At 36.9% G+C, this 12780-nt stretch overlaps 1 protein-coding gene across 3 annotated transcripts in view; it reads right to left on the reverse strand.

Moving 5' to 3' along the window:
- The window catches only part of NAALADL2 (N-acetylated alpha-linked acidic dipeptidase like 2), a 421140-nt gene that overhangs the window by 45311 nt on the left and 363049 nt on the right, over positions 1 to 12780 (reverse strand). For all 3 annotated transcript variants that reach the window (XM_031055528.1, XM_031055527.1, XM_031055530.1), the window contains one exon: positions 9479 to 9574. In XM_031055528.1, the coding sequence (XP_030911388.1) occupies positions 9479 to 9574 (96 nt within the window). The remainder of the gene's footprint in view (positions 1 to 9478; positions 9575 to 12780) is intronic.

The raw sequence follows: 12780 nt of genomic DNA on the forward strand, positions 1-12780 counted from the left end.
GAACTTTTTCTCCATTTTGATTCAATCAATTTTGCTTTTTAATGACACTTGAAACTTCTGTAGCAGAGGACTTATTCCACTGAGTCTAATCAAGTTTTTCAGCTGTATAAATCTAAGTATTTTTAGCCTTTTGTCTGCAGAGTGCTCCTCTGCATCCTTTTAAGACTTGGGACTGAATTCCTGTCTCAAGCACAGCACAGTGCTGGGGGATTACCAAGGATCCAGAATATGGTTTATAATTGAATTCCCAACAGATCTGGCATTCACAGAGCCAAAACTACACATTTTGTTCTGAATATAAAGAGTTGGATCTGCAGCTGCTGCCTCTCAGTTTGTACCTGAAAATCCAGGAGTGCACCTGCAGTTACAGGCTCAAACACTTCATGAGCAGCTAAAAAATCTGACAAGTAATTTTTATATGAACCCTTTATGTCAACCACTGGCACCTGTACTGGGTGAAGCCAGAGTGAACTTCACTGAAGTACAGAGAACCAGGATTATATTGAATTATTGGGCTCATCCGTTTATGTCAGGTGCATTTATCTAACAGAGGGCACTAATCAGTAGTTTTAAAAAGTGAAATCTGAATGATAAGAAATGCTGGCTCCTTGTCAGATGCCACAAAGTTATTAAAAATAGATTCCTCAAAATGGTATCTCAAGTAAACACCTTAAAGAGGAAATGAAAAAAAAATGACACTATCTGCTTTGTTTTTTAAAGCTGGTATTTAAAAAAACAGCAATACACCCCTTATGATCATATGTTGCAAAAATAAGCTAATTGAGAAGAAGGCAGTGGACTTTTTGTTGCCTTGGATTTTTTACAGGCTGTGATTAAAAGTCTGCCAGTTTGCCAGAGCCTACAACTGTCAGTACTCTCTAAATTAATGAAAAACAAACTTGTGTTACATTTAACATCTCTTATAAAAATATAGAAAATATCATTGAGTAGATAATCTTTAGTAATATCTTTTTCCAAGTATTTCAATTTCATGAAGTCTGTGTGTATACACAGCTCAAATAAACCAGTAGAATAATAACTTTACCAATTTACTGCTTTGAATAAATTAAAAAACTTCAGTTAGGTGAAAATGTGTTGCTATTTATTTGGCCATTTGGGAATTAGAACTGTTTTGTCACAAGAAAGTAAATGTTACCAATTCAGAGTTTGATTGTTCTAAAGAAGTTAACACCCAAGTGTGGATGGATCACATCTGATGGTAGCAACATGGAGATTATTTTACTGCTCATCTGTGATAATTTAGAACAGATTAAGTAGAACTTTGGCACTGTCTCAGAATATTATGCAATATCCATGTACACCTTTTACTGACGTATCTCAGCAGCACAATAAATGGGCTATTCTTTCATCTAAGGAAAAGACAAGCACCTTCTGAGATTGAAGGATTATCACATAACTAAGAAAAAACTACTTTTTTATAAATGACTTCTCAAAGTAAGCACCATTCAGGACATACAGTTTTACTGATAACCTGATTTTGAAGAAATTTCTCTCTATTTCCACAGTCATATCACTTTTAGATGAGGAAAAGGCTGCAGCATACTAGAATATACTATATTCCACTACCCCAGAGCAACTTCCATCTTTCTTCCCTTCTACCCTTTTGAAATGTTGTTTTTCATTTATTGGCTGCTGGATTCTTGTCATGAAACACTTTAGGTCGAAATGCAGTACTCTGTAATATTAGTTTAAATTTTGAACTATTATTTCAATAGATGATCCAGATGCTGTACCTTTTAAAATCAATATTATATGTGCATGGTTGGAATTAGGCTGCAATTTATGAAACTCCTAGCCATTAGTTTTACAAGAAGGTATTAAAATAAAAAATAGCTTCATAGCCAGCATATGATCTCTGCTTATGAAACAGAAATACCATTTCCACTGTAGGAAGGTATATCTCTTATACTGCTTTGGTTTTATGGTTAGTTTGCTACAGACAAAACCCAGCCCCTGGCCCAAGGAACTGCTGGTGGGTGGGGTCATCACTCCTGTTAGTTGATTAAATCTCATTAAACCAACAAGCTTGCATCTATTCTGTTGGACTCAAATGGAAACTGGGATTGTACTTGAGCGTGTGAGTCCTGAAGGCTTTAATACCTGAGTGTCTCAGCAAACTGGCAATGCTCTCTTTTTGACTAAACTGGTAACAAAACCAGCCCTACAAACAAGTTCTTGCTGGGATTTTGTAATAACTTCATTTATGTTGTTTTTTGACTCATCATAAATTTTTTAAGCGTACACTAATTTTGGCTCACAACTTCTACATTTGACAGAATTTCTTCATGTTGTCCACTTGTATTTGTAAAGGCAGCCTTCATGCTAATTTTGCAATCCTTCATTTCAGGAGATCTAATTAAAAACATTTAATTGTGCTTTTCAGTTATACTCAGTTGAACTGCCTGCACATCAACGTATTAGGAGACAGAATAGGAGAAAATAAAGGACAAGGGCAGAGTACAATTTCATGCACAGGATTATGTTACAAAAGCATCCTGAAGATTTTTATCACTGAGAATACATCGGGTTTGTCATACACAACCAGTTAAAAAACCATTCAGAATAAGAATTTCAAGCAAAGATTATATCTGCCACTGGGATCAGATTTTCACAGCACATCTGCAATGAAGGCATCAAAGAGCAGGGATTTGAAATAGGCCCAGCCACTCCTCTCAGTGCCACAAAATGTAAAATGCAAGTAGAGCATTCCATGGTGCTGCACAATGAAATCTGAAGTTTCAGCTGTTTCTTTTGGCTCTTGACCAGGATTTAAGGGCTAAACTTAAATAAGGGCAGACATTGTGCTTAATTTATACTCAGGACATAGTATGTTGGTTCTTAGGAGCTTTTTCCCAGGACACACAGCTCTTATGCATTGTCTAGATGTTTAATTTTGGTCTTATCCTCCCCCCTCTGGATGGCTCAAATCCCAAGAAATGCCCAGCATCAAGAGCACGGCTGTAGAGAAGTTCAGCTATCACTTTAATGCCAAAATAGGTGTCCACATTTAAAGACAAGATTAAAACCACTACATATTGGGCTAAGTCTCCTAAGGAAAACTGTCATTTTAAAATTCTTTGAGACAATCCAAAGTCTTGAAAATTTGATTTTGAATTCAGGACTGAGCTCATGAAGCAAACTTCAGTGTCTGTAAACTTCAGCACCTGCAATGTGACTGTAGCTATGTAAGAAACAATGTATAAAAAAATGTCAAGAATACACTGTTCAACTGTACACAAAAGAAGTTATAACTATGGTCTAAAAACTAAAACAAACAAAGAAACATACACTTTAGCAGCTGCATTTCCCCAGGTCTTTCTGCAAGTTGTCTGCAAAACCAGCTAATTAACTCTTAGTACAGAAGCAGCTATTTCCATTCTTTGTCACTTGAGCATATACTAAAGTTCCACTGACTTTACTTCATATTCACTCAAATGTAAATTGGAATACACTAAATTAAAAAAAAAGAAAAGAAAAAAAAAGTAGTTACTACATTATTGTTAGTAAAAACTTCATGTTTTAAGAGGAATGCACTGGGGAAAGAACTGTCTGATTTGACATCTTTGTCAAAAGATCTGTAGACAGAAAGGAGCTCCTACAGAGAGCTGCTACAACAGACACAGTACTTTTAGAGTACCCAGAGGAACTATTCCTCTAGAATGTTGGCATCTTCTTTAAAGAAAAATTCATCTTCCTTGTAAAGCCACCAATTCAATACATGTGTGCCAATAACAAATGCCCTACGGTAGTACCAGTGCTAAAGAATGGATTAATAAAATTAGAGTCTGCTAAATTCAGTAACTAAGTGTGTGAAGAACGGGGTAGTGGGAAACAGGGGAATATTCAAACAGCCCCAGGCATATTCCTACCTATTAGAGAAGCAAGCTTCAGATTTGTTTTTTAGGTTTGTTCAGATTTAAACTTGTTGGATTTCAGTGGTTGACTACAAATCAAATTATTACCTGATTCTATAAACATATGTATTGACTTTCCTTAAAAAATGCATGCACTTGTCCAATTGTTTGACATCCCTCACAGCAACTTATATTTTTGAAATAAAAGCAAAGGATGTACAATAGATTTTTCTCATTACACAGTAAAAAGCCACTATTGGGCAAACTGAAAGCAGTAGTTTGACTTGTGCAATAAATATACAGTAGCTTCTTTGTACAGTCATGATCATCAACCAGGAGACAAAACCTCCCCCCCAAAAAAAGACACCTGTCACAGAGATCTTTGCTGAGAGCCTGTCACCAATGCAGACAGAGCTGCAGCCAGATCTTAACCAAAACAAGCCCTGGCAAAGGAAGGAAGTGCTGTGGGAAGTGTAACTTCTTCCCAAGGCAGGTAAGTCCCACTCCCACAGGCATTCACATGGCCTCAGTACAGAGAAGAAAAAATGTTCAGTTGGTCACAGCCAGGAGCTGAAATTTCAGCAAATCCCCAATATTTGTTGTAATGCACCTTCAAAAATCTAGCTCCAGCTTTGAAATGTTCCAGTCTTTGTCTATGGTGTCGAACAAATCAGATTTTACAAGTTCATTCTGTATTCAGGTGAGGAAATGAAGTAGTTACTCAGTTACTGTAAGTACCACATTTGACTCATAGTATTTTATTTTCTCGTATCTAAAATAGGGATTAAACAATGCTTCCTCTCACTCCTACCTATCTTCTTTTGCTTATTCAGATTGCTGTTATTTGCAGTAAAAAGGGTGTTCCATGAGATGTACAAACAACATCAATCTTGGCTTCCTATCCTAAGATTTAGGATGGTACATAATGTATCAGCTTACATGTTTATCCTGTGGTTTGATTGGATCAGATGGAGCTGACACATTTGCTTCCTTCACTTAAACTACAACTCTAGTTTGAAAAATGATGCAATGCCTTCTTTTTCCTTTTACTGACATTTGCAGACAAATCTTGAGAGTAGCCAAGTACAATTTAGGTCTAAAAGAGGACTTCAGGAACGAATGGTTTTGAAGTGCAATAAACATTTTGACAGAAGCCAATGATAACTTTTTAAAAGAACATACAGTCTTAATGCAATATCAAAAATACTTAAGGAATGTAGAAATAATTTTCTGTTTTCAGTCAGAGAACTGAACAGGTAAGAATGTTCACAGACAATCCGTGGGGATGGTTTCTACACATGCCATGCTGCTAATGGCTGCTATATTTTTTTGTTGATTTGTTGATTTTCTCTTATTCATTTAAACCACAGCTCCTGGTTGTTCTGGTATTTTCATAGCTGTGAGAGTTCTCTAAGCTGAAAGCATTACATTCCAGTGACTCAAAAAAAAAAAAAAAAAGAAGCTCAGAAACAATCTAACAATCTTGTAATAACAGAGCTTTGACATCTTCCCACAACCTCATGAATATATGTCACAGGAGGAAATGTAATTAGTTCTGTCCTGTAATAATTCTTCCATTTTGAAGGAAGCATATTAGCATATCAGCAGAGAAGATATGGAAAATTTCAGAGGGTAGGGGAATAGAGCTGTTTTTTAATACCTGACTTAACCAAGTAGAGCTGTGTTGGATGGTACAGCTGGTTCATCAAATTTTTACCAGGGGTTCTGCAATTTCAGCTTATTTTTATTACCTAGTCTTTATCCACCAGAGTTCAAGTATAAAGTGCAAGAGTCCTTGAGGCTACTTGCTTTTAGGAACAAAGAACTACTGAAAAATTCCAAGCATATCTCCCCTAACTAGGCTGGAGCAGATAGAGAATATGCTGTCTGGCCAAACAGTGTGACTGTCTGTCAGAAAACCTCATATCTTTAGCAGAAAAGTCACTTCTCTCATATCTAATGCTGAGAAAATCCCCAGACAGCTTTTTCTTTTTCTCCTTTTGAATGTTGTTACTTTCCTATTCACCACAATTAACAGAATTAATTACTAGTTACAATTACAAGGTACCAGGTTATATTACCAGATTTGCTCTTGCTTTTATTGCTGCTGACAATAGCCACAGAATAAAACACACATTGGTAGAAGGAGTTTTCAGCAGGTTTGTATTTACCCTCTGCTTGAACTGGATTATATGTTCTTTCATGCACAAAGGCTAAAGGTAAAATAAAGACTCTCACTTGTGTGCTTAAGAGAATATGTGCTAAATCAAACCATTCCTGTGAAATATGGGTGCCTGTGCTGCTTTGCAAGAAAACACAAAGTTTGGGTTTTGTTTGTATTCACAGTGTCACCACAGACAATAGATTTGTGCCTTAAATATCTCAAATACCACCAAACCATAAATACCTGTAAGATTCCCAAAGCCAGTATATGAGATGTTGGTGAGAAAAAAAGGCAAATTATTTAACTTAGGGAGTGACTACAGCAACTGGCACATTACACTGCACCTATGCTGCTCCATCACCTTGGGGCAGACGAGAGCTCTGAAAAATAACATGAATTGCTGCCAGCCTTCTCAGCCCAAAACCCATGTTTTTGTGTGTGACAGGGCACACAAATGGTACCACAGATATTTCTGGTAGATTCACAACAAGGTCAAACTCCACATCTAAAAATTCAGTATCAAGAGTAGACTGAAATATGTATATTGATCAGGCCCCCACCTTGGTCCTCACTTCATACACTGAGACCTTTTCTTCTGCTTTGTTAACCTCATCCAGCATCTGTCACCTACCCCAGTACATATTCCTGCTTGTTGACTGGGGGCTTGAATAATTCATTTTGAAAGAACAAAATCATAATGTAATTCACCTTCAAAAAGATGTGAGAGTTCTGCTGGTCTGTGCAGAACTCGAGCCTTTGATGAAGAGACTGAGAGGTGATGGCAAAGTCTGGCACATGCAACTGAAAAGAGGAACTTTAAAAATTACACTGAACAGAATACATCACTGAAGAAAGCTAACTGGAGAAATTACCTGTGAAAATGGACACCCAAAATGCCACATTTTCATGATGAAAATCAGAGCATATAGGAGAAATTTCCAGACTGCACCCTACACAGTGATGTGGGGGAAGGCTGCCATGTATCTGCCTGGGCCTCACAAGGATAAAGGGTTTTCTAGGATATGAGATATTTTCAGATGCATCAGAATTCTGTTTGCTCAATGAGATGAGATCTGCACACACCAAATAAACTCCTTAACACTTTAGGTGCTGTGACTCTGACTGGAGTAATATTGTGTCTCTGCTGCTAAAACAACCCTGCCAAACCCTCTGTCTCTACACAGAGGCAATTTCTAAATGAAAACAGAAAATACCTCAATGGAATGCACAGATGTAGAGATGCCTCAATGCAGAAGCTATTGGCATGCCCAGGCACAACCTTTCAAAAATGATCTGATTCCCAAAAGGGCACAATACAGTAGGAATAACACAGGAATATGAATGTACTCTGTTGAAATATCTACACCAGGAATAATACTCTGTTAGAAATGCCTCTGATAAAACTCTGCCACACAGACATTCTGTTCACAGCACTATTCTACTGATTCAAAATTGGCAAAATCCCAAAAATCTTTTGGATTTTAAGAGTGTGAGACCTTCATGTTAATTTAGATATGTTGTGTTATCTTGGTATGCAAAAAAACCCCAACAAAAACAAACACCCCAAAACCAAACAAATAAACAAACAAAACCAAACTCATTTGCAGACACCATGCAGGAAGATTAAAATACTTGGCAGAGGTAGCATGCACCAAACCACAGATTTTCATTTTTAGAAAGATTACAGAGAAAGAAACTACCAAAGTTACTGACGTCACTGCATTGCCAGTTTGAAAGAATGTTCCCTATATTAGAAAATTAATGGGACTAAACACAGGTAAATGGGGATATATATCCCTTCCATGCTTCAAAGGAACAGACCAGTATGATCCTGCTAGAAAATGCCACAAGTCAACATTCTTGTGCTGCACGTTATCTGTGGTCAAAATGTGAATTTCATTTACCAACAGTCCAGCAGTCTCTTCATTGCATTTGCATACTTTTCATTCCATTTGCTTCAGGAAGAGAACCTGTCTGTCCTCTCCTTGGAAGCGTTTATATTTAAAAAAATAGAAATATCACAGTATGTTACACAAAACCCCCTTATTTCCTTTAGAAATGGAAACACTCCTCCCTCTTGCTGTTTTGTTTAATGTTTAGAAGTTAATTGCATTAGAGTAGTTCTACTTTATGCAATTCCATAATTGGAGTGTAGAATAATCAGGTTCACTAATTATTTTCTCAAGAGTTATCTGTCAGCACCCATAACTCATCATAAAACCAATTATGTCACTTCTGGCGTGCCTTTCATGACTTTGGTGCCTGATAGAGTAAAAATGAACATGAGATTATTTCATGGTCCTGGGCAAGTGGCTCCAGTGGCATCCTCTGTTAGGGGTCTGCCATTCCAGCTTCCAGAACTGCATGATCTCAGTCTTATGAGGGTGCTCTGGTGAGCAGAGAGTGGACACAAAAGTATTTTCAAGCTGGTTAATCACTGAATTGACTGGTTACCATGAAACACTGTGCTGAGTAACACTGATGAAATTTATTTAAAAACAGCACATACTTTTCTAAGAGTGCATTTGATAAAAAGGGAGTTTTATCTCACTTCTGCTAAGGTGAGAAAATCCCTTTTCTGCCACACAAACACACACTCCTCCACTTTGATACTTGATATTATATACATTATTATATTGAAATTACAAGGCCTGCAAATCTCACTTAAGATATCACCAAGTTTTGTACTGCATCACACTACTGAATGTTTCAGTTCTTTGCCACTGGGAAGCTTAGAGATTTCTCTCTCTTTGAACGCTTCAGATCAGCATGGGTCTCATAGCAATCCACCCTAAATCTACCTTTTCAGTGCCAAGATCTTAATATGAATTGTTCTGACAAATTAGATCTTCTAAGCACTCAGATTACAGATCCATCTGTTTAATAGCTGCGTATCTCCCGTTCATTTTTTTCTGCCACGTTCAGCAATCTCCTCCTTTTCAGTGTCCATGAAATTAGGGTACCCACTGACATCAGAGAGCACAAGGCACAGGTAGCTGATTATTAGTACTTACACCAACCCTCATGTAAAAAAAATTACACTCAAACTTTTATACTGTTACTTAGTATCAACGCATATGCAAGGAAAAAACCTAAAAAACACTAAAATCCTATTTCCCTATTGGTGATGAAGGGCTTCAAATCAACACAAGCTTTTCCACCAGCCTGAGTGGTCATACAAGCAAAGCAGACTGTGAGTGATTTGCAGTGAAAAATAAGAATAAAAAGTTATCGTTTCAAATGAAGCATTTGCACGTGAAACTGCTTTGATCACACAAGTTGACCAATGGAAAGAATATTCCCAACGTGGATCCCAGTGAAGAGAACTGCACAAATTTTAACTATATTGAAAGGACTCACAGGAAAATAGATTATATTTCAAAACTATTAGCAAATTCAAGAGAAAAGTATGTATAAATGAGATCTCCATTTCTCTTACCTTGGCAATGGTCTCATGCAGGCTGAAGGAGGGATCCAGCTCTTCAGTTTTTGTTGCAGGTACAGGAAAAAGAGCTTCAGAGAGAAAGCTGGAATTCTGTGAGAAAGAAGAAAGGGGCTTTTTAGGATTCCACGTTGATTTCCTTCTTCAATTGGTTATTGAATTTTGTTGATAGACTGAGAAACCCTTCCAATCTTTCTTAAATTTTGATGATTATGACACTTATTGCACTGATCTCATTGACTGATTCCAAGCCCCCGAAAAAGGCAAAAAACCCCTATGTCCTATGACTTTATTTCTGGAATGGCAGTTGTCTCTGTAATTACGCTTCCCAAAGCAGCTAAAAATTTTGCCTGCCAGGAGAAAAAAAAAAAAATCCACACAGCTTTATTCTGAGCTAAGTAGCAATCAGACATCTTATTAACTAAGTTATGATTTAAGTCTTCAGGAGAAATGTAACCACAATAATCAAGGAATACTCTTTTATCTTCTCCATCCATCCCACTTTTCTATCCAGTGACTCCATCTACATAATAAGGGGTTTTTTGTCAACTCCCTAAAATTATATACTTTACGTTAACCAGTCTATTAACACCAAACAATCTAATATATTGTTTGTACAGAATGTTCATCTCTTCTTGTACTCTAAAAAAAAAAAAGACATTATTTGCACATTTGTTGTCACAAGAAAACAAGAAACCAATAACAAGAAGTGGACTGGAAAAAAAAGGCAAAACAATATAAAACAAACCTCTAAGCCTCAAAGGTGCCCAGATGCCTAAAGCAGGAATTACATTACATTGCTGGTAAATTTGCTTTTTGAATTTTTCTATAAATTAATGCCTTCATGATCAATATTCTATCAGCGTTTCCATGCATTTCTAGGAGATTATTTCTGGTAGCAAACTCCCACCACTTTCTTAAAAAAATATATATATTATAATTAGCAGGGCATCATATAAATTTTTGTGATCAGTGATGCATCTGTGTGTTGCATAACTTGTCACAGAAACATCACAAAAATAAATGAAGTAGTTTTTTCTTTCAGAATTTTTTTTTTTAGATCTCTGGGAGAAGATGCACAAAGTCATTTATTACAAAGATTAATACATACTTCAGCATTAACTCATAACTATTCATCTTTGTTTCGAGTTTGCACAGCAGTTTACAGAGCTGTGCCATTTGACTGGGGGGCTGCTGAGGAACACCCTCATTCTGCTGTGGTGCTGCTGATGTTGCTCATAAGCAGTCACATAAATGCAATCAATAACTTAAAGAGTTGCATTATTTATATTCACACTTGTGTATCTCACTGAGAGTCAGGGAAGGGAGTGACTACCGAATTAGATTTGCTACACAAGGTCAGATTATTGCTCAAAAGACAAATGTCTTTGGAATAGAAAGCTTGGTGGATCAGCTGCCTGGAAAGCAGGGAGGCACTGCTCACATGGTTCCTCTGCCACTCCACTCCAGACCCCACCTGGGCCAGGTGAACCAGCAGCCTCTGCCTTTGGAAGATCTCAGCTTACACAGGCAACAATCAGCAAATGAACCAAAATGACTTGGACATCACAAGTGATGAGTTGTTTTGCTCATGAAGGAATCAAGTCCCTGCTTGCAAAGATCTTGAAAAGAATTTCTGTTTGAAAAAACTTGCTGACATCTGAAATGATCCTGCTGGGCACTTGTAACAGCAAATGTTTAAAACAGCTGTGGCTGCTTCTTTTTTGCCTTTTTTTTTCTCATAACAATCTCCTCCATAAAGAACAACTAGAAAGGCCAACTTTGTTTCTCTTGCCTTTTCCTTTTCTCGAGCACTATGCTCACTAGAGAAAGCTGCATGAGCTTCCCAACTAACAGAAGCCCAGGGAGCACATGGCAGAGAGAAGGTCCAGATGATGTTCCAAGAGCACCTCTCAGCATTTAACAGCAAGAGCAACGCCTTCCACAAGCTGGAAACTGAATCACACTTCTCTGTCATTGTTTCATCAAGCTCAGAAGTGAGTGTTGTATTTTGGATTTTTTGAACAGAAATTTGCTAAGCAAATTTTTAGTAAATGCACACCAAGAGAAAGAGTTGCTAATCCAAAAATATTAAAACCAACTGTATTATTCCTTTATGCTTTTCAGCCACAGTAGGAGCTACAGCTGCAGTTGTTGTTCTCTCCCACACTCACCTCCTAAACACAAATCATCACCTCTGCCCCAGCCAGGCATTAGCATCACCCTCACCTTGTTCACAGGGCAGTCTTCAAAGCATTGTGAAAGCTCTGGAGATGGTATCAAATTATGGGGAAACCTTTTCAAGGTCAGACCACTGTGAAACATCCAGAAATTCACGAGGCCCAACTTCCACTAGTGCGTTGAAAATTGTTGCCTTTGCTTTCTATCGCATTCTGTTAATTTTTCTTTAAGTTCATGGCAATCCAAATGGATTAAGAAGATTTTATCTTCTGATATGAAGTTATGCTTTTATCAAACAAACTTTACAATCTACAAAGGATCATCCCAAAAATCCCTTAATTCCCAATGAATATATTTGTTATCTCTATGAACTCTTCAGAAGAGAAATGAACAAGCATAACAAGTATTTGGAAGTGAGTTTCCTTTGTCTTGTGTTCCTTTTGGAATAATCAGTTAACCTGGTCTTTTCAATACTCATTTAATGAAGCATTCTGTGAAATTAGAACGACATTGATGTTCTACTTTTCAAATAATGGGTCACTTCTGATTAAACTTCGATTGAACATTCAACTTTCAATCTTAAAACAAATTGCCTCCCTTTCTTTTTAATTTGAACCCAATTTCCTGCTGCCCTCAGGTCTTGTGACAGTAATTAATTGATTTATGAATCAGTTAAATGGAGATCGAAAATGCAGGCTAAAATCTCTTAAAACCTCAAATCTGGCTTACTCTTGCTTATTTATGATGGACACTTGCACTAAATTTCACTTCTGATTTTCTACATCCATTTTTCTAACTTAACTTATCCTTCCTTAACTAATTAAGTGAACAAAATGTTTCACCATCTAAAGGTACTAAATTCACCATCCCTTGTGTACTGTCTTATACCTTCAATTTATATGCCAACTTTCAACCAATGCATTTTAAATCACAAATAAAATCCCAGAGCACTTCTGGTGATTTAATGAAAAACAGTAAATACCAAAACATGCTTTAGAGATCAATTTTGCTCTTATTAAATAAAAAAGTTTTTAAAAAAACCAAATTTGGCCATACAATGTCTTAGAACTGGAATTATTTCTGTAAATACATGTGCATTTTTTTAGTAGCTGAATCCA

This window comes from Geospiza fortis, unplaced genomic scaffold, assembly GCF_000277835.1.
Source record: "Geospiza fortis unplaced genomic scaffold, GeoFor_1.0 scaffold172, whole genome shotgun sequence".
NCBI lineage: Eukaryota > Metazoa > Chordata > Aves > Passeriformes > Thraupidae > Geospiza > Geospiza fortis.